The sequence below is a fragment of the Enhydra lutris genome, unplaced genomic scaffold (assembly GCF_002288905.1).
Source record: "Enhydra lutris kenyoni isolate GAN:26980312 unplaced genomic scaffold, ASM228890v2 scaffoldscaffold69, whole genome shotgun sequence".
NCBI lineage: Eukaryota > Metazoa > Chordata > Mammalia > Carnivora > Mustelidae > Enhydra > Enhydra lutris.
In genome coordinates this window covers 7,575,026-7,597,086 of record NW_019154153.1, presented here as the reverse complement: position 1 = coordinate 7,597,086, position 22,061 = coordinate 7,575,026, and the positions used below count along the sequence as shown (strand labels likewise).

Here is a 22,061-nt window from a genome sequence, read left to right as displayed (position 1 = left end):
ATCACTTAAATCTTCAGAATCTTATTTTCATTATCCCTAAAGAGAAAATTACAGTTATTTTTATTTGTATTATTTTGCTTTCTCAGCAAGGGGCTAATACTGTTAGTAAGAAGGACTTCAATTCTGCTTCAGCCAAAATAGAGCTCAGTCCAAGGGGATTCTTGCCAGATTGGAGTGCAGGCAGCATTCATTACTCAAACAGCATATATTCAGCATCAACTATGTACTCAGAAAAGCAGTGGTTAGAATACCATGTACGAGACCTTTCTTACAATGTTGCTGAAGAGTCAGATATATGAAATAGTTTAAAAAGCAACAAAAGGTACAAGACTAAATGCTGTGGAAATTCAGAGAACAGAACCGTTATGCATTCGAGCAATCCTGTAAGGCTTCCTCAAAGAGTTCATGCCGTGTTCATTTCTGCGACAAACGTTTACTGACCACTCACTAAATGCCAGGCTCTGAGGATATGGCAGCGAACAATTCAAAGCCCTTGCCCTCATGAAGCCAGTATTCCAGCAGGAAGAGGTGGACAGCAAACAATACAGTATAGGGGGTGATGAGTGCTCTATTTAAAAGTAGAGCAGGGTGAGGAGATAGAGATGTGGATGGGGCAACAAGAACATAGAGACCCTAAGCCAAGAGTACAGAGGTGTGGTCGGGAGAGGTTATCAGTTACTCCCCCAGAGTAACTAAGCAGGGACCTCAGAAAACGACTGACAGACACATCCTCATCCTTTCCCACAATTCAAAGCATTGAGACAGTCTTGAGAGTATAGCAAAAAATAATGGTAACCCCCTATATCAGTCTTGTGCGCTGAAGGAAGGAAAACGAATCCACAGTCTTTTAGGAATCCCTACCTTCCCCCGCCCCCCACTCCCGCCCCGTACCTGATGTATAATTCATAAACCTGTCGGTTTTCACCCTCCCACTTCCCCAGAAGTCCCTTCCGGAAACCCGGGACCGTAAATCTGAAGGTTCGGCTTCTGCCCTCAGCGGAACCCGCCTTCGCTTCCGTTGTGGCGTCACATCCACAAAGGGCTCTAGCGCGTCCCTGGGCGGAAGCCACTTCCGCCCCTACTTGTCGTAACTTCTGCCCGCAGTATTCCGGAGCGCTGGCAGCGCCGGAAATGCTCTGCCGCTCCCGGAAGTGACTCGACCTTTGCATTTCCCCCCCCTTTCCCCACTACCGCCCCCCCTGTATTGCCATTTCCCTCCCTCCCCCCTTTTCGTTTCCGGCGCTCCCGCCTTCTCTCCGCCGCAGCTCTACTCCGAGTCTGTCGGGGGGGAGGGAGGGAGGGAGGGGGCGTGGAAGAATCGGGGTTCTCGGGAGCACGAGCTGCAGCACCACTTCCGGGTGAGTGTTAGGGGAGGGAGGGAGGCAGGGGGCCACCCACTGCCTCGCGCCCCCGCCCTGCGGGTGTCTCGCGCGCATTCCGTGCGTGTGAGTGTGTGGGTCTGTCTCGCGCCGAAAGTGCGTGCCCGCGCGCTCCGCCTCGCGCTCTCCCCCCTCCCCTCGCCCCCTGCTGGTCCTCCCGCCCCACTCGGCTCCCTCCTTTCCCAGCAAACGCCGCCCCTCCCGCGCTCTGGCTCAGGCTCTGGCGCCGCCGCAGCCGTCGCCGCCGGGTGAGTCTCGCGCCGCTGCAGCCGGCGCGCGCCAAGCTCTCTGCTCCTCCCCCCTCCCCTTTTCCTTGGGGGGGGCGTGGAAGGGGGGGTCCACGGGGTGACTGTGTGTCCGTCCCGGAACCGGAAGTGGTTGTGGAGGAGCGGGCGATGGGGAGGAATGGGGGGGCTTAGGGGGCGGGTGTCTGTCTGGTGGGTGGCAGAGTTCAGCTCCCTGGAGGGGAAGGAGGGACGTCCCAAAGAAGGGTCTTTGAGGAAGGGGTGGGGGGCGACACCAGGAGAAGGCTCCCAGGGGCTGTCTCAGGGGAGCGAAGGTTTTTTGGGGACAGCTGAGGTGTCCAATAGATAGACCCCCGTGCAGGCTGAGGGAGGTACTTCTTGGCGCAAGGCCTTGGGTAGGCAGGGGCGAAGTCCTCGAAGAAGTGGGGGGAGGCCAGAGGAAGTGGCTGGGCCTGAACTGGCACTGTGCCTGACACAAGAGCTTGTGCATCCCCCTAGTCTTCAGTTTTGTCTTCTGAGCCAATCGTCTGGGGGCAGGGGCCCATCTCTGTCTCCAACTCCCCTGTTCTATGACCCCTGCTTACCTGTGGCCCTGGGGAACGAAGAAGAGCCAGTGTCTGAGCTCAGGAGTGAAACCCAAACACTGGTGATAGAGTTCATCTTAGTTCCTGGGAATTGAATTTATTTCCCTCCTGTCTGCATAGTGGGTGGCACTACACTCCTTATTATACCATTGCATCTTTGGATTTGGGGGGTCTGTCTGCTCTCCAGTCTGACTGCTGAGTGTCAAAGAATTCCCGAGGTTCTCCGCAGGTCCTCTGGTGGCTGCACCCTTACTGGCCCCAGTAACCCAGACAATTTGTTTACAGAAAGTTCAGGAGCCCTGGAAAGGAGAAGGAATAAGACGACAGGAGGAAGAGAGAGAGAGGGTAAGACAATTTTGGGTTAATGGCTTTTCTGGTTTGGGGGGAGAAGGGGTCATAATTAAATGGGCTTTTGGGGGACAGTGTGACAGAATTCTTCTAGTAATAGCAATTGTGATACTTGTGTTTGATGTGAGAGAAAAATTATCTCTTGAAGATGCCCAGGAAGTTTTTGTGTAAAAAGTTAGCACTTTACCCCATCACTTTCCATTCCCACCAGTATTCAGAAATGATCTGTGAAATGCCTGAGTGAAATCACCGAGTAGGGCTGCATTATGTCCAAAGGAGAAATTTATTCTGCTTCAGGGACAAATGAACCCCAGTCGCCAGTATAGTCCTTGTGGTATAGCTTGTGGAATTGCTTTTCTGTATTTGGAACAAGCAGAGCTGAGTTTAGAGTGGGGTTCATATTAATGTCACAGAGGGGTGCTTCAAGTGGACCTGTTGAGTGATTAGAATCTGTGACACAGGGTTATTTCAGTTTGGTGTGTCAGAGTTAAGTTTACAGGGAAAAAAAAACCATCCTGGTTCGTGGGTAGATACAGTTGTATGGAGTGAACCTCAGAAGTTGGTCTGGAAGAATTCAGAATACAAGGTTTGATAGTGGTAGAGTTTTAATCTGAAATGATAGTGTGAGACCCAAAAGAATTTGAGTTCAGAGCTTATAATCCTAGCGATCTCTTCTGAGGACTAATTCCAGTCTGGTTTATAAAATTTATTCCCCATAGGTTTCTGAGCCAAGTCGATAATTAAATATTAAGTGCATATTTCCTCTTCAACTGCCCTGCCCCCTTTTTCCCTGCCCACTTTTTTTTCCCCCCTCATATTTCCCAGATATCATTTGTAGTGAAATAGACAGGACAGGCTGTGCTCTTCTTCCCACAGGGTACCGAGTACCATTGTCCAGCGGTACCCAGGGTAGAAGTTGCTGGCTCGGATTGCCAACTTTGTGGTCATAGTGGTCCTCTTGGTGTGTTTGGGCATGGTGTGATGGTCTTTCCCAGGAGAATTGGGATAAACCTGTTCTGGGTTATTTTGTACTTGGAAGAGTTCACAGATGGTAGGAAGGCCCCAAATTCTATCAAGATGGCCCTTGCTGAGTGCCCTTAGAACCTGAGGAAAAAGATTTTGTTTCCTTACTGAGAAAAAAATGGCTCCCTGTGTTTCTTCATTTCAAGTTCTTTAGCTAATATTACAGCATTTCTGCAGTTGTGCATTTTGGAGCAGTTTTTCTCTGTAGAGCCTCTGAGGTCCCTGGGTTCAAGTTCTTTCTGTAGGTGAGTTGAGTTGATTGTTCTTTGCATCTCTATTGTTAGTGCTTCTAGTTGATGATTACTGAGCTGGAGGCTATAGACCTGATACTCTTGGGTAGTGCCTTTGTAATTATTTGGTCTTTATATAATTGTCAGTAATTGTCACTAGTAGTCCTTGGCACATGGAAGTATTTCCCTAACTCTCTTCTTCCTTTTGGGAGCACTTGAAGCATTTTATTTCTTTTTCTTTTTTGAGCTGCCTCCCATCACCATATGCCTTATGAATTTGTTTTAAGGGGTTTATTCTCCTCCATCCTCTACCCAAATAGAAACTTAGTAGAATAGTAAATTATTCAGAGTCAACCACTGATGTGGGACCTAGAATTAGATTCCAGAAGTCTTGATTTCTAGGTTCATTTTCCAGCTACTACACTTGATTGCTGCAGAGTCTTCCGTGATTTTCTCAAGACTTGTTGTGTTAAGGGAATATTGCTTTCCTGAAGAAAAATTGGGGTTTATTTGAAAAGCAGGCAACAATTTTTTTAAAACATAGTAAGTGCCGGGAAAGAGACTATGGTCTTTTACCATGTCTACCAAAACCACATGCTGCAGGCGGCGGCATCTTTGTTCCTGGATGGCTGGTCACGCTGGGGAAGGACGGACTGACGGACAAAGCCCTGGTGTAAGAGTTTAGGTCTTACTAAATGTTTTGTGGGTGTTACTTAATAATTGTCTTTTTTCTTCCCCTCCTCAGTACTTCCAAGATTTCTTTTGAGATTGGAAAAGAAATGCATAGTTCTTTGACCCTCTTGAAAGAAAAATACTGTTCAACTTAACTATAGTAAACCTTCGTTTTTATTAACAGAATGCTTGGGGTATGCTGCAGTAGTAAAGTTGAAATTAGAACCCAGATTTTTAATCTGCCAACATTCTTTCTACTTACTGTTTTTCTTTCTTTCCTGCTCTTTGGGTCTGTAACAAAAGCCTTCTACTGCCTTCCCAATCTAGGGTAAATCAGTTCTTTTTATTATCATTGATATATTGGCATAACCATCAGAACTGGCACTCTGTGTAGATGGGGTTTCCCCATAATATCATTGGGCTTCTCCAGGTTTTAAGACTGTTGGTATATGCCTGCTTGAATGTTGGGATGGTTTGGGAAGGAGAATTGTTCCATGAAACATAGAAAGTTAAGAGGTTAATGGACAGTAAAAAGGTCTCGAGTGATCTGGTACCAGGAGCACTCTGTTACACAACTCCAGGGGGGCACCATTTACATTGTATTCTGGCAAGAGCCTTCCTTCTTCCTTTTTTTTTTTTTTTTTAAGATTTTATTTATTTGACAGACAGATCACAAGTAGGCAGAGAGGCAGGCAGAGAGAGAGGGAGAAGCAGGCTTCCCACTGAGCAGAGAGCCCCATGTGGGGCTCGATCCCAGGACCATGGGATAATGACCTGAGCCAAAGACAGAGGCTTTAACCCACTGAACCACCCAGGCGCCCCAAGAGCCTTCCTTCTTGGCTCTCCATTTGATCTCCTTTCAGGGATACAGGGATAGAAGTCAGCCTTTTCAGAACAGTAGTGTAGCATAGAGGTGTCATTTTGCGGGCAAACATTGCTCCTAGTTGGGTAAGCAGAACCCTCCGTGTACCCTCCTCTTTGGGGCAGACATATTTATCGGCAGCCCATGAGTCACATTTATCATTGTGTCCTGGGACCAGCTGTGGTTCTTGTCTCCCGCTTTGTTCTGTTAAGATCCAAAGCAGAGTGATAGCCTGGGTATCCAGGGAAGTGGAGAGGGCTTTTATTCAGGTTCATCCCTCTGGATGGTCTGGTGTTTTTACTCAGATTCTGTCATTCTAAAATCAATGACCTTGGTGGCCAAGTGAGGTCTCCCAGGTTGTGGACAGAGAATATCCTCTTTAAGTGCATTTTTAGCTGTTACCAAAATTTCATTTTTGGAAACATTTATGGAGAACTCTCAAAAATGTATAGTCCCTTCCTGGAAATGTAAATTTTAATTGGTGCATCAAGTCACAATGTCAGAGAGTATGTACTTCAGTTGTAGGGTTTGGGTCTCTTCTAGAACCCCCATTCTTAACATGCCCTTTGGTATCTGCATTCAGATCCCCGCCCTAATATTTACTGTTTGACTCTGTGACTCCAGTTTCCTCATTTGAAACGTGGGGATCCCACTGCCTACTGCATCGAGTTGCTGTGGGGATTAAATGATGCAATCGTTGTGAAGTACTTGGAAGGACTTAGAACAGTTCCTGAACACAATGAGCACTTAGTAGATGTTCATGGTGATGGTAGTGGTGACACGGTCCTGTCTGCCACATCACTTTGGTTTTTTTGTTTTGTTTTGTTTTGTTTTTTAAAGATTTTATTTGTTTACTTGACAGAGAGAGATCCCAAGTAGGCAGAGAGGCAGGCAGAGAGAGGAGGAAGCGGGCTCCCTGCTCAGCAGAGAGCCTGATGCGGGGCTCCATCCCAGGACCCTGAGATCATGACCTGAGCTGAAGGCAGAGGCCCAACCCACTGAGCTACCCAGCCACCTCTGCCACATCACTTTGTGTGCCCCCTTGGTAAAGAACCCACAGGGGCTGTTTCTTTCATAAAGTGTTTCACCTGAGCCACTAGTAGGACAGTATGAATGGATCTAATCTTTACTGGCAGGGAGGGGCCTTATGCCTCAGAACCCTATCTGAAGATAGTCTTATTTTCAGGCTTTCAGTTCCTCCCTCCTAAATTTTCACATCCCTAATGTGTTTACTTCCTTCGGGGGAGATTATAAATTAGACCCTCCTTTCTTTACTGTCCAGCCTAATTCTCTACTTCATTGCCATCATATGCTACTACTCTTGTCTGTGTCATTTTTCTCAGCTAGAAGGTTAGACAGATGGGGTTGTGGGTTATGATTTGAGCCCCTAGTATTGTTTTCAAAATCTGTATGCATAGAGTCCACTGTCATTCAGTCCATTAAATGTGGACTTGCATACTGGGTGAGGAGTTCTGTGTTCGAGACCGTGGGGAGATCCAAGATGTGATCCCTGCTTCCCAAAGGGCTTGGCAGGATTGGATCACCTTAAACTGTGATCTGATCATTTCTTGATTTCTGTTGCCTAAGAAGGATCCGAGGCCCCTTTGTAAAGTTAGTGCTGGAAGGAAAAGGTTGGCACCTGTGTTGGAGATTGTTCTGATGTATTTTTTTTTTAAACCTTTTTTTTTTTAAATTTTATTTATTTATTTGACTGACAGAGATCACAAGTAGGCAGAGAGGCAGGCAGTGGGAGGGGGAAGCAGGCTCCCTGCTGAGCAGAGCCCGATGCGATGCCGGCTTGATCCCAGGACCCTGAGATCATGACCTGAGCCAAAGGCAGAGGCTTTAACCCACTGAGCCATCCAGGCGCCCCTGTTCTGATATAGTTTATAAGTTGGGGAGCAGGACGTGCCTGTGGTTGATTCTGGGATCACTTAATACTGAGCCTTAGTTGTGTAAAGTTGTATTCACCGATTTGGTGCAGTCCTCTCTTCTCCTCTGCTACTTTTTAGGAAAGAGTAGGCTGCAATTCAGTTCTGCTTCCCTTTATAGGTTTTGTGAAAATTGAGAATGCTGTTTAATAGAGCAGAAAAAGTGATAAGATTTCTGGAGAAGGAGAAGGAACAGGGTTACATCTAGAGTGATGTCCCTTCTGTTTCTCCTTCTTTGTTACAGATTTTCCTAGTTTCCTTAATCTACCTCAAACCTGGTTTCTATGCCCAGCGTACCCTCTAGTACTTAGTGGTTCTGGTATCTGCCTCCAGCGCATCCTCAATGGGACCCACTCGTGGCTGGAAGTCACAGGTCCTTCCTCCCCACCTGGATCTTCGTTGCTTCTGGTTCAGACTAGCAGCATGATGTTAATGTTTTATTTCCGGCTGTTGGTCATTTCCCCATTCCAGCAGTCTCAGACTCCCTCTTCACCTACCTTCTGCTGGACTGGATCTTCCTGGGTGCAGGATTTGGGGAACTACTCTTGAATAATTGCCATTAACATACTACCTTGCTAGGAGAAGTGACCGGAATGGGAAAATGGTAGGATGCCTAGATTCCGAATCTATCTGTGACTTGCAACATGATTCTGAGGGATTACTCTTTTTGCTTATTCCTCCCTCCCAAAGTTTTAAGCTCATTTATCATACACACACAGAAGAACTTGAACTCTCAGAAGCATCATGTTTGAGAATCACAAGGCAGGTGTCTAATACTGTGTTATGTATTCTGGCCCACTGTGGTCCCTTTTCTGAATCCTGTAAGTAGAAATCTGGGGTGCTGCTGCTACTCCTGGTGCTCGAAACCTCTTTTTTTTTTTTTTTTTTTTTTTTAAGATTTTATTTATTTGACAGAGAGAGAGATCACAAGCAGGCAGAGAGAGAGGGGGAAGCAGACTCCCTGCTGAGCAGAGAGCCAGATGCAGGGCTCGATCCCAGGACCCTGGGATCATGACCTGAGCCGAAGGCAGAGGCTTAACCCTCTGTGGGGTTAAGCACCCAGGCACCCCTCAAAACCTCATTTAGACTAGTAATTCCAGGTTCTCACTGCTCCATTCAGCATGTGTGGTACCCAGTTCAGGGCTACAGAGACCTTGGTGGGATTGTTGGGGCATGGTCCCCAGGTATCATCTGGTACTGATTGAGATTCCTGCCAGTTTCACTCTTCAGTTCCCTCGGGCATTTTGTGTTCTGGCCTAGAACCTTTTCAAGCTGCATAGAACTACAAATGTGTCAGTTGGAAGTCTTAAGATGTTTTATTTCAAGGAAGATGGATCTGTGGGATAAAGGAAAAGAGGAGCAGAAATAGGTACCCTGGCTGTTTCTAAGTTGGTCAGTGATTTACTTTATGTGCCCATGGGTACATCCCTTCCCTGCTCATGACTTGAGTTTCTCTTTTTGTCACCAAAGGAAAGTACAGCCAAGTCTATTTCTTTGGCTTATGGGAGACATTCTGTGGGTAAGTGAGACGTGTATTATAAAGTTCTTTCACGGGCATCTGAGGTAGGATAGGCTCTGTTCGATTTCATGCTGAGTGGCTCTCCAGGATGAATATGGTAGATCCTGAGATCTTCACTGTAAATTCACAGCCCTGTGGTCAGGTGCCAAAGAAGAGGCCAGAAATTCCTCAACTGCCCTTCTCTGTTACTACGTTTCTTTGGGTTAGTCGTGAGTGTGACGCGGTCTCTCTTTTCTCTCTTCAGGTAGAATGGAAGAATCTCACTTCAATTCTAACCCGTACTTCTGGCCTTCTATCCCCACAGTCTCAGGACAGGTAGGTGGAGTTTGGTTCTTGCTCCTTCTCTTTCGCCTTCTTTGTTCAATTCTGAGCATAGGTTCTATCACTGTGGAGACTGAAGCAAGATAAATCACGTGCTGTTTCACCAGGTCCCTCGCCACTAAGAATCACAGCATTTCTGTCCTGGCTTCCCTCTGGAAGCACAAAGATACTGTACTTCTTGCTCTCCCAGGAGGACAGACCATGCAAAGTGCTTAGGGAGCAGACCAAATCAGGCTCTTTCAGAGGCGGCCGCTTGCCTCCCCGCTCGCCTCCCCTTTCCTTTTGTTTTAGATTGAGAACACGATGTTCATCAACAAAATGAAGGACCAGCTGCTGCCAGAGAAGGGCTGTGGGCTGGCTCCACCCCACTACCCCACCCTGCTGACAGTGCCTGCCTCAGTGTCCCTGCCCTCAGGCATCAGTATGGACACAGAGTCCAAGTCAGACCAGCTGACCCCACATAGCCAGGCATCTGTTACCCAGAATATCACCGTGGTCCCTGTGCCGTCTACAGGACTGATGACTGCTGGTGAGCCACTCTACTCTTCTCCAATCTGAGGTGTTGATCTTCCATGATCAGTACCCCAGGCTGGAGGGCTCCAAGGACATGGGGAGTGGGATATGTGTTTGATTACTCAATCACATTTTTATTAAGTGCCTACTGTGTGCCTAGCAATGCGCTAGGCATTGTGGGGGATACAAAGAAGTAGAAGATGCGGTCCCTGCCTTTGAGGAGGTGACATTCTTTCCTTCTCTGAATCAAGGAGTCTCCTGTTCTCAGAGGTGGAGAAGAGAAGGGAGTCAATCAAGGGGTAAATCTCACTGTTACCGGGGGTGGGGTGGGGACAGGGGTTAGGAGATCATTATTTTTCTACAGGGTTTGGGGTTTCCTATATACTCCGGGGTTGGGGGTGGTGGTGAGGGGTTGGTTAGACAATGATCTGGGGGAAAGTAAATAGGATCAGGACTGGACAACATGACACCATCTCCTTTTTCTCCCAATCCTAGGTCCTGGTTTGGTAATCACGTCCCCCTCAGGCTCCCTTGTGACCACAGCCTCATCAGCTCAGACCTTCCCCATTTCGGCTCCCATGATTGTCTCAGCTCTTCCCCCTGGCTCACAAGCCCTGCAGGTGGTCCCTGACCTCTCCAAGAAGGTAGCATCAACCCTAACAGAGGAAGGAGGAGGAGGTGGTGGTGGAGGTGGCAGTGTGGCTCCTAAGCCCCCTCGGGGCCGGAAGAAGAAGCGGATGCTGGAATCAGGGCTGCCTGAGATGAATGACCCTTATGTCCTCTCCCCCGAGGATGATGACGACCATCAGAAAGACGGCAAGACCTATAGGTAAGGATCAGAGCCAGGGCAGCAAGGGGTGAGGATCCCTGTCTCAGCTTACCTCCCCCCTTCGTGTCTTGCCCCTAATCGGGCTCCACGCGGACAGCTTTCCACCTCAGATCCACTTGCATGTCAGGTGTTCTGTTGTGGGGCAGGAACATAGAGCTTCCAACTAGCACTTCTCTAGTGACTCTTCCCCAGGACGCAGACCCACTATACGCCTTCCTTTTTGGGGTTGTCAGCATTGACTAATTTTTGAATGACCTAACGGAGTTTCTTCCTTATGATAAGGCTTTAGACTGGGTTTCAGACTCCGTCTCCAGCTCCTTTGTGCTTTCTACACTTTCCATTCCTGTTTTTCTAAGAAACTGTTCTGATAAGCCCCTTACCTTAACCTGCGTGCCATCCACTGGTTCTTGGACCATATCTGAGCTCTGAGACTGCCTGACCCTGCATGGTTGGGATGATGGGAGGGATCTGTATAAAAAGATGGGAGGAACAGGATATCGCCCTTCTCTCCCACCACCCCCCATCCCGGACTGTATGCTTATAAAATGCCTGTTTGCTCACTTTCTAATTCATGAAAGTCATTTGGATTCTCTACTTCCTTTAAGTTGTCCATTGCCAAATAGTCTTATATTTGCATGTGGCAATATACAAAAAGAATTTCAGAAGGAAACTCCCTGCCCCTTGAAAGTTGGATGTCTTTTAATCCCCTTGAAAACTGTCAGGGGCCCTAGTGGGTTTGGGAAGTCTGGTCCCAGGTTACAGAGTGGGATAACCACTGTCACAGCTTTGATGCAGACAGGGGCAGATGTGCATGGCTGGGAGACTGGGTCTGTCCTTAGTGTACCGAGATGGGCAATGTTGTTCCCATTTTAGGAGCGAAGGGAACTGCGGCACAGGAAATGGACAGAGCCTTGGGCTCATGGATTCAGTTCCCGGCTCCACCACGAACTTGCTGTGTGACCCTGGGCAAGTCCTTTTCCCCTCTCTGGGCCTCAGTTTCCTCATCTGTAAAATGGGGAGAGTTCTGTTTATACCTCCCATTTGTTGGGAGTATATGTCATCTAAGATTTGAAATGTTGGGAACTTCAGAAGAAAGAAGCAATAGTTGTCATTTAGCATTTATTTGTGTTTGTGTTGTACGCTTCTACCGTGGAGAGTAGCCACGACTACAGAGTGTTTAAATTCCTCTTTTAAGTGAAAGTGAGGGGAGTGTTGCTATGCAGAAAGTACTGAGCACTGCAGAATTCCAGCTCCTAATCCGAAAGTTCACTGCAGCTTTATTATTACAGGTGTATCCCACTTTATACAATAAAAGTGTTCCTGGAAAATGTTTACATCATATCATTTTATAAAGGTACCTGACAAGTTTGATTCATTTAAAAGCATCTTTTATATATCATTTCATATAGTGGAAATCCCTTTTATTTTGTAGAAATCTGGATTTTTATGTATTTGCTCAAAGTGAGGTCATTGTGACATGGAGATACACCTCTAGAAAATGTGTTGTTGTGGGAATAATGGGGTAGGTCTCTGACCCTTTGGAGCTTTGCACATGGATTAGGGTCCCCTCATTCTGCCAGAAGTTTCTTTTCGTTTTTGTTTTTGCTTTTGCTTTTGCTTGTTTATTTTTTGGGCCCTCATTAAAGCTAACTCTGGACTTCCCAAAGTATGGGAAGGAATGTGAATATACAATTGGAAGGAAGCCCTGGTAGCATTTTCTACACCCTCAGTGTTTTTGAAATTCTTGACCGGCCCCACACCCAGGTGACTAAGGAGAACTCTGAAATTAAGGGCGCCTAATTATATTCTAGGTAAATGGAATTTCTTCAGAAACTCAGAACTCTGGAGTTCCCAAGGAGTCTTTTTAATCACACACACACACACACACACACACACACATACACGCACACACACAATCCCCGTCTCCGTGCATGTATGGGTCAACCACATCCATTCCTGTGGTCAGTGGCATTTGACTGGGTATTGTTGGACTTGGGTTCTGTTAGTCTGGACAAGTCACCTTCTTTCTAGCTCTTGGTTCCCATCTTGTAAAACGGGAAGAGCAGTCATGGCCCCCATTTATCATGTGGAAATGTTTTGAGTATCTGAAATTGGTTTTAAATATCTTAGGGGGAAAATTGGGGTGATTTAAAGTTATTACTGTAAACAGAGTCATTGTATTACGTGCCCCCAAAGGGGCCCAATTCTTGTGTTAGATGTGACTGGTGCCCCCTGGCCTAGTGAAATGGGGTGGTGGCTTTGCTGTTTCCTGCGGACTCCCCACTGCTACAGAGCTCCTAAATCAGATTTCTTTCCAACCTCCAACACCTTGCGTTAAAGGACTTGTGCTCTTTTATCTGGCTTCGTAGGATTTCAGAGTTGGAAATAACGTTAGTGGTCACCTATACCACCCCTGTCCCTGTAGTTTTAGTCTTCTGAGCATTCCTGACAGATGATAGTCTGCCTGTCCTTGAGTATGTCTAGTGTGAGGCATCTCAGAATAGGTTAGAATCATAGCTTTGTGTAGTGAATAACTGTTTGCAACTTTGGCAAATTACTTAACCTCTCTGAGCCTTCTCCTTCTGTTCTGTAAAACAGGGATAATACTTGCCAGGTTGTTGTGAGGAGTGGAAACAATGTGTCTCAAGTGCCTGTAACTGGTCCTGGGCCCTGGTAATATCCGGCACAACAAATGGCAACTATTATTATCATTATTATGATCGTCATTTGAGACTCTTTATTTTGTTGCCAGTCCATTGTCCATGGATTTAAGTTTTGTAGGTTCCTCTCTAGTTGAAAACTTGGATAAAAAGGGTTATTTTCTCTCTTGTAGTTAATTTCATACTAAGGGTGCAGCTGTGTGTTCAACACTCACACACAAACTATGAGCTTTTGTTTGAGTTAAAATGAATGTGTTGTTCCACCTGTCCTAGAAATTGTAGCAACCAAGGGAAATTATGTTGTAACGTTAGTACCTTCCCCCCCCCAAGTGACAAGGTGTCCAGTTTCCAACCTCAGTGGAACGCATAGTGGCATGAGCTCATCCATCAGCACTGGTACTGTTAACATTAGCGCAATTTTATTATTCGAGAACACTCTTGGCTTACCTTTGACTGGCCTGGGGGTTTGCTGGCCCTACTAGGGGCAGCTGTTTATCTCTCCATTTTACAGACCAGAAAATTGAGGTCTAGATTGATAAGCAAGCCTGTAACTGAACCCTGATTAGAGCCCAAGTGTCCAGGCTTCCATTGGCTGTGTCCTTGGGCCTGTACTAACTATAAACAGAACCTCTGAGCCTCCCATATAACGTTTGGCCATGCCAGATAACGGCCAGGGATTGGCGAACTGGGAATCCGATTTCCTTCAGAGTTTTCAGGTGCCCGGAGAAACAGAAATTGACCTTAATGATTGGAATTTTAGTAGAAACATGAATCATAATTAGTAGAAACAATAATAATACCCCCAAATAATCTCACATTTTTTTCCTTTGAGGAGCGCAGAGTTCTTTTTAGTTTTGATCTTATTTATTCTCTAAAAATTCTGGGATCGGAAGAAAGCAGAAGTCCTCTCCCCACACCATCCTGAGGCCAGATGATAGAAAGAGGTTGGGGAGGAACCAGAGCAGAGGGGATTTTTTTCCCCACTTGCCTGGCTTCCAGGTGCTGCCCTCTCTATACCAGCTCATGCTCTGCACTGCAGGGTTTTGAGGAATGAGAGCATTCCAGCTCACAGATAACTCCTACTCGATAAAGTCTGAGCGGGTGTGGCTTATCTTGCTCAGAGGCTCCTTATTTGATACGGTTGGGCAACATCAGAGCAGGAAGGATTACCCACTCAGGTGATGGGTGAAAGTGTATCAGCTGTTCGCTGATGTCTGCCCAGAGTGCTGGCTCCGGCTCCATGTGCTAGGGAAGAGGAAAGGGTTAGCATGGAAGCTCAGTGTTCACAGATCTTTTCCTCCTAAATGTTTGAGGGGGAGACAGCTCACTCCTTGGCTCTTTGCAAAAGTGGTTCTCACTTGATTGCCCAGGGACTCAGGTGGAGGTGGCCGGTAGGACACCAGATCCAGGGTGGGGGCTAGACGTAGATGATTTGAATAATTCCGATCCCTCTCCACCCCCATCCTTCTAGGAATCACTGGCTAAAAGGAAGTAGGAGAGAATCTGAGAGAAGGCAATTATGTGAGGAGACAGGAGAGAAGTCCTTCTGGGGAGTGTAGTCAGTTTGTCCTCATCAGCCCCTCGGGAACTTGAGAAGTACCCAAGGGATGAACTTTGTGCACGAGAAGTTGGGGCAGGGAGCCCTTTCAAAGTCCGAAATCAGGTTATAGGCAGAAGGAAAACAAGTTAGTCGATAGCCCTGGCCCAATGAAATCCACATTCGCCTAGAGCCAATAATAAGGTTTACTTGTCTTTTCTGGTTGAATTTTTGTTTCTCTACATACTTAGGGAGTCAGATCATTTGAATATTTACGGAATATTTGTATCGCGTGGGTCTGTATTAGAAGCGTAGACTGCCAAGATAAGGAGAGCAGATCCTCCTCTCAGGGGCCTTTGAACGCAGTTGCGGTAAAAGAGCAGATAGGCTGGTTTCTGTGGAAGTGGAGGGAGGGTGCAGTGCACTGCCGGTGGGACGGTTCTAACCACTGCCCTCGCTTGGCCCAGGTGCCGGATGTGCTCACTGACATTCTACTCAAAGTCGGAGATGCAGATCCACTCCAAGTCACACACCGAGACCAAGCCCCACAAGTGCCCGCACTGCTCCAAGACCTTCGCCAACAGCTCCTACCTGGCCCAGCACATCCGTATACACTCAGGGGCCAAGCCCTACAGTTGTAACTTCTGTGAGAAATCCTTCCGCCAGCTCTCCCACCTCCAGCAGCACACCCGGTAAGGCTGCTCTTGGTTTTGCCCTGCCGCCCGGCTGTGAACCCCTGCCCCCGAGGCCGCGTTGCCTGAGCCTACTCTTCTGTCCTCATGGTTTCTCTTTTCCCTTTCGACTTGGCCCTTCGGGAGCCTCCGTTTGCTCTCATTACTGTCTCTGAAAAATAAACTCTGTGTTTTAGCAGTTTGTGGGGGCCTGGGCAATGGTGGTCTCCAGTCCCCAAGTCTGGAACAGTCTTTGTGGTTTCTCTCTGTGTCTGTGTTTGGAAATCTTCTGCAGGCAGGCCCTGCTTATACTATATGCTTCAGTTCAGAGCCAAGGTGTGCATTCAACTTCAGGTCCATGGGGAGCAGGCGCTATTGGTCTTTGTTCAAATTACTATTTGGAAGCAGGGTATCTGTGGTGAGTGTGTAACCTTAGAACGAAGCAGAGGGTTGACAAGCCTGAAATCGTTAAGGTGACCAGGATCCAGGGGTCGCAGCTCTTCATCATCTCACTGCCATTCTAGCCACCGACGTAAGATCAGCAGCAACCTAGCTCTGGGTGTCCTCGTCATTAGCCTCTCCAGGCCGGAGTGTGTTTGGGAGGAGGGAGGAGGGGGTGCTCTCATCCGTCAAGCAACATCATTTCACCCAGCAGAGAGCTGAGCCCATGGTGTCGAACTGCCTCCTCCTCCCCCCTTTCCTCCTCTCCTCTCCTCTCCGGCAGGATCCACTCCAAGATGCACACGGAGACCATCAAGCCCCACAAGTGCCCGCACTGCTCCAAGACCTTCGCCAACACCTCCTACCTGGCCCAGCACCTCCGAATCCACTCGGGGGCCAAGCCCTACAACTGTTCCTACTGCCAGAAGGCCTTCCGCCAGCTCTCCCACCTCCAGCAGCACACACGGTAAGGGAGAGTGGCGGGCTACTGCCCCCGCCCCGCTGGCATGCCCTCCCCACCCCCCGCCCCGGACACACACAACAACCCGCATGCGGGGGGGCGGGGGAGAGACCTGGCTGGAGGAGAATACAACCGGCGTCTGGGAGAAGAAGAAGCCACAACCCTGGAGGCACAAGTGGACGCTCAGAACCTTTCTGGGGCACGAGCAGCGTGGGGAAGATGCAGTGACTGTGACATTCCCTGACCCATGGGAGGAAGAGACTCATCCGGGGCAGAGACAGCTTCTGCCTTCATTTCTCTTGCTCCAAACACCAATACACACATCTTGCAAGATTTTCTCGTTGGTGCCAAAGCAAGGGCACGTGATTGGAGAAGACCATACCACTAGCCCTTAGGGCACCAATTACGAACGGGAGACATAATCGGACTTTAGCTGGGTACCAGCCTCGTGAGCCCTACAGCAACCAGCAAGGCTCCAAGGATGCCAGGAATAGAGAACAAAACAAAACCTGTCCGAAACGGACTCACAGAGAACTGGCAAACAAAATGAAAAAGCTCATACTTCATAAGGATGCCCACTGTTTGTCCCATGAATCTGGAGTGACTTGGAGGAAGCGAACCTGCCAGCCGGGAGAGTTGATGATGTCCTTCAGGCGGATCTCAAGTTGAAATGGAGTCCAGAGTTCCTGGTCAGGAGCCCTCTCACCTGGCTTCTTCCGGATGCGGTGACCCCCCTCCAAGTGCTCGGACATCTGGCATTGCGAAGAGGAGGAGTCGGGCTTTCCTCACAAAGAAACCTGTCCTGCTACGTTTCCAAGATTTTATTCAGAGCACGTGGTTACAAAGCTGGCTCTGAAGTCCCTGATGAGGAGCAGGTGTCCACAGACCCTCAAGTCCTTGGCTCATCTCAGTGGAGGGGCCAGTAATGTTTGGGAAAGAGGTCACATTGGTACTAAACTAGTCATTTCCTGCCCTTAGGGGGCCAGACTGGGAAAAGCCCCAAGGAGTTGCCATGCATATTAATATCACTGCTACTCTCCGTAATTAGCATAACTCTCTGCTTTTCTTTGATACCAAAGCTTTTTCTGGGAGCGGTGTTCAAGGCTGAGGGAATAGGTTTTGGTTGTATGGTCGGGGCCGAGAAAGAAGTGTTCTATGTTTCTTTTTCCCTACCAGTGTGTTTACCTTACGTTTCTGAACATTCATTAGGGACAGCTACTGTAGGAGCTAACCTATATGCCAAATTACAGACTGCCTGTCTCTTGGCTGCCAAGCCACCGGTCCCTCCTCCCCCAGTAGAGGAGTTTGAGCTGAGTGACGGAGGCAGTGAGCAGAGATCAGGCATTGTGGCAGAATCAGTGTGAGAGAGGAGCTGAGGCTGGGACCTCCCGGAAACCTAGCCTGTACTCCCAGAGGAGGACAGGAGTGGCCTTGAGGAGGTCGGTTAAGGAACCAATCCCTGAGTGGCCTTGCTGACATGCTTTTCCTGTCTCCTTTTCTCATCCCATGCAGAATCCACACCGGTGACAGACCATACAAATGTGCACACCCGGGCTGTGAGAAAGCCTTCACACAGCTGTCCAATCTGCAGGTAAATGTTCCAACCTCCACGCGGGGCCTTGCATCTAAGACTTGGGTCACAGCGCCATTTGAGTAGTGCAGTGGTTCTCAAACGTTTTCAGGACCCCTTTACGCTCTTAATAATTGTTGGGAAACCCAAAGAGTTTTTGTCGATGTGAGTAATACCCGTCTACACAGAGAATGTGCAACTGAAAAACTTGAAAAAATATTTAGTAATTCATTTAAAAATAACAAACCTATTGCAAGTTAACATATATAACATCTTTTCAGACACGTACACCCCAAAAAAATTTTTTGAGAGTGTGCGTGTGTGCATAAACGGAGTCGGGGAGGGACAGAGAGAGAATCCTAATCCTAATCCACATTGAGCGTGGAGCCCAAAGTGGGGTCGGTCTTACGACCCTAAGATCATGACCTGAGCCCAAATCAAGAGTTGGATGCTTGACTGACTGCACCACACTGGCGCCCCGGCTGCACGTTTTGAATGTTTAGCCTACCAGAAGCTGGCTAGATGCTCCTGCCTGCCGTGCTCAGTCTTTGCTCTGTTACACATCACAGAATCTCTGTGCAGTCATGAGAGAAGGAGAATGAAAAGGCAGACGTGGTCTTACCATTATTTTGAAAAGTGTTTTGACTTTGGAGGCTCTGTAGAGAAGTCTTGGTATTCCCTGGCCTTACCCCCATGCTTTGCCTTGGGAACTACTGGGCCAGTGGGGCCAGCATAGCGTCCTTCCCACTTTTCAGGATCCTGCAGTATGCCGCAGGAGCTACACCTCTTCCCTTAGCCTGTAACTCCTCAAGTTTTATTGAAAGCAGTTCCTACTACCTTCAGATGGAGAGAGAAGCTGGCAGGCTGACACCCAGCTCAGCGCTCTGGCATTAAGGGCCAAAGAGGCAGGAAGGATGAGTCTGATGCCCTTATCCTGATTTTTCCTCATTTTCCCAGTCTCACAGACGGCAGCACAACAAAGATAAACCCTTCAAGTGCCACAATTGTCATCGGGCGTACACGGACGCAGCCTCCCTCGAGGTGCACCTGTCTACGCACACGGTGAAACACGCCAAGGTGTACACCTGCACTATCTGTAGTCGGGCATACACGTCGGTGAGTGCTCCTGCTCGTGCTCACCCTTCGTTTCCCCACAGGCCAGGAGGACCACAGTCTGCCTTACCCCATTTTCCCGGAGGGAGAGGTGCTGCCTTGACTATACGAAATCTCCCTAGCACCAGCTCACCAAAGTCAATAAAGAGAGGAGAAATTAAATAGATCTGTAGCTAAGGAATTTGGGGGGTGCCTGATTCCTTAAGCCTGTAGAGGAAGATTGCCAAGCAATGATTCTTAATTTTACTTAAACGTAAGGCAAAATAACTTGCAATTTGGGGAGAAAGATTTCAGTTAGATGTTTTCCATTAGACTCCAGGAAAAGGTGGCAAAGTCCTTCCATTCAAAGATCTTTGGGGAAATGACCACTTTTCCTGAGGCAGGTTGAATGCCTACCATGACCGTGAAGGTTTCCCCTCTCCTTCCTGCCCAAGAGTGAGCACTGGCAGAGGCTCCTGGGGAGAACTTGCCCACGGCTCCAGAATGTCTCTGTTGAATTATGGCTCTATTTATAAAGTAAAATAAGAGCCCAGGATGCTGGTTATAAGTAACCTCTTTCCTTCTCTTTCATCCCTCAACTCTTTTTCACCATCTCCTTCAGGAAACGTACCTTATGAAACATATGCGGAAACACAACCCTCCTGATCTCCAGCAACAAGTGCAGGCGGCGGCGGCGGCGGCGGCAGTGGCCCAAGCCCAGGCCCAGGCCCAGGCCCAGGCCCAGGCCCAGGCCCAGGCTCAGGCTCAGGCCCAGGCCCAGGCCCAGGCTCAGGCTCAGGCCCAGGCCCAAGCCCAAGCCCAAGCCCAGGCTCAAGCCCAGGCCCAGGCCTCCCAGGCATCACAGCAGCAGCAGCAGCAGCAGCCACAGCCACCACACTTCCAGTCCCCTGGGGCAGCCCCCCAGGGTGGGGGCGGCGGGGACAGCAACCCCAACCCTCCACCCCAGTGTTCCTTTGACCTGACCCCTTATAAGACGGCGGAGCATCATAAGGACATCTGCCTCACTGTCACCACCAGCACCATCCAGGTGGAGCACCTGGCCAGCTCGTAGAGACCTGTGCTGCCACCCACTGGGAAGAGGGGAAAGAAGTTCTGGTCCCTTCTTTCTCCAACTTCTCTTGGTGGGAAAAGTCTTCTTCCTTGACAGGCCTTGGCTCCATCTCCTTGGGCCTCGGGCACGGCCTTCCTACACAGGATACCATGCTTATTCTCAACTCCTCTTCAAAAGGAACATCAGCCCTCCTGATTGGCAAAGGAATAATACGCTGGTAGTATAATCCAGCAGCCTCCCCTTCTAAGCATAGCTTTTCAAAATTGGGGGTTGGTGCTCAAGGGAGGGATTTGCTATGACCTCATAGAAACTTTTCCAGTGTGGGCACTTACCCTCTCGTTACCCTCATAATCCTCAAAGTTGGGGTTGGTGGAAGACTAGAGGCTGGTCCTCCCAGATCTCTGAGAGAAGGGAGCCCTAAAGGCAACCAGCCTCCCATTCTATTCTTGTCTGCAAAAGAACAGAGGTTTCTCACATGCCCCGATCCCCAGGAGCCGTCTTCCCCTCGTGGTCTCACTTCACTTCCTACCTAATGCTGGAAGAGGGAGATCTGGGTGGGGGTCAGACCCCCTTTATTTCTAAAGGGGCAAGGGCTGAGATGTGGTCCCCAAGGGGCCAGAGATCCCCAAAATGGTCAAGGGTGGCTTAGAAGTGTGGGTTATGGTTTTCCTTGGAGCCTCTCCCCTTCTCTGCCAGCCAAGGCCCTATACTCAGTCTCCCATTCCCAAAGCCAGAGGAGCTGTGGGAGCTTTGTGTTCTCTATGAAAGCCCAAAACAAGGGGTGTTGCAGAGAAGGGAGAGTTCAGGGCAAACACAAGGACTGGACTTAGCTCCCTAGGTGCCACGGTCAGTTGCCGGACACGGATTTATATATAAATATATATATAAATATATATATATATACCCACTCATCACGGCCATCTTTGTTGTAACCATTTCTGTGTTTATAAATGCATTATCTCTGAGAATTTTCATATTTGATGTTTTGTTTATTTTTGTCCTTTTTGTTTTTCTCCACCCACCCTGTCTTCTGGCCAACGGCATTTTTATTTCCTTTTGTCCTTTTTATTTGTTTGTTTTTAAATCATGGCAGGTTTCAGAGAAAAGAGAAAATGAAAAAAATCAGGAAACCAGTTGTTATAAAGCAATTTAAAATGAAGAAAAAAAAAACTTATGTACAAACCAAGGGGTGTTTTTAGAACCTTGTATAGAAATAAATTCGTGTAAAAGGATCAGAGGCAGTGGAGCTGCTGATATGAGCGAGCATGGGAAGAAGCTACCTGGGGAGACGTTCAAGGACAGTACTAAGAATTTACAGTAGCATGTGTATGTGTGAAGAGTGAGTGCTGTGTGATGAGAATCTTGTGTGTGTATCCCCAAGCGTAGAAGACCACAGCTTCAATACTTAAAGTGAGATACTGGTTTATGAGGGTTTCTACATACAAATCCTGTCATGGGGCCTGCGATGCCTAAGTATATGAGAGCAAGGTTTCAGTCATGTGTTAGTAAAACCAGTAAGCTCCCCGTGAAAGAAATGGGAGCACGGCCTCTTGAAATGGCCTGCACTCCTGCTTGAGCATCACCAGGCTCAGGGCTAATTCCAGTTGGCAGAGTGTGTACATACATCTATCTGTTATCCATATCCATAGGTTGGCAGCGGCGGGTGCCATAACCAGAAATGAGTAACAATGCAGGACAGTTGTGCTTGAAAAGTAGAACGTGGTCAGGAAACCTGGACTTCAGCTCTGGCTCTACTGCCAACCAGTGTGTACCGGGAGGCTTCTTCAGCTGTTAATTAGAAGGAATGGGACTAGATCACCTCTGAGATTCCTTTTTTTGATAATTAAAAACCTTTAAGCACTGAAAATGTGACAAATCTCCAACATTGAATAACATGGCTATCTGCGTACTGCTGGACAACCATGCTCATGACCTGGAAGAATGTGGATAGGCCACGAAGTGATGCCCACTTAAGTTTTGGGCTCAGCCAGTCTCTTGGGTGGGCATCCAAGACCTCTCAGTCTGAGCTGTGACACGAATGTGTTATCTATGATGAAATCTGTCAATGTCTGCTAGCTTCCTGAGTACTTTTTTCCTATGCT

At 48.1% G+C, this 22,061-nt stretch overlaps 1 protein-coding gene across 6 annotated transcripts; it reads left to right on the top strand.

Moving 5' to 3' along the window:
- Positions 1-1,819: 1,819 nt before the first annotated feature.
- Positions 1,820-21,727, top strand: LOC111159716 (zinc finger protein 384). 6 transcript variants are annotated; one of them, XM_022522280.1, is made up of 12 exons: positions 1,826-1,995; positions 2,494-2,553; positions 9,038-9,108; positions 9,406-9,643; positions 9,879-9,926; positions 10,123-10,456; positions 11,330-11,422; positions 15,121-15,345; positions 17,738-17,816; positions 18,753-18,911; positions 19,510-19,608; positions 19,657-21,727. In XM_022522280.1, exons 3-12 carry the CDS (start codon positions 9,043-9,045, stop codon positions 19,957-19,959), a joined length of 1,644 nt encoding a protein of 547 aa, XP_022377988.1. In that variant the 5' UTR covers positions 1,826-1,995; positions 2,494-2,553; positions 9,038-9,042; the 3' UTR covers positions 19,960-21,727. The 6 variants fall into 6 exon arrangements, with proteins under 6 accessions (XP_022377984.1, XP_022377986.1, XP_022377987.1 ...); XM_022522276.1 differs by lacking the exon at positions 9,879-9,926 and adding an exon at positions 16,049-16,231 and having other exon boundaries at positions 1,820-2,553; XM_022522278.1 differs by lacking the exon at positions 11,330-11,422 and adding an exon at positions 16,049-16,231 and having other exon boundaries at positions 1,825-2,553; positions 19,510-19,704; positions 19,753-21,259.
- Positions 21,728-22,061: the final 334 nt, after the last annotated feature.

Bases quoted from the DNA above. Each gene is read 5' to 3' on its own strand.
- LOC111159716 (XM_022522276.1), top strand. From the start codon at position 9,043: ATGGAAGAATCTCACTTCAATTCTAACCCGTACTTCTGGCCTTCTATC. The intron at 15,346-16,048 runs GTAAGGCTGCTC...CCTCTCCGGCAG, and splicing joins CACCTCCAGCAGCACACCCG to GATCCACTCCAAGATGCACA. The intron at 16,232-17,737 runs GTAAGGGAGAGT...CATCCCATGCAG, and splicing joins CACCTCCAGCAGCACACACG to AATCCACACCGGTGACAGAC.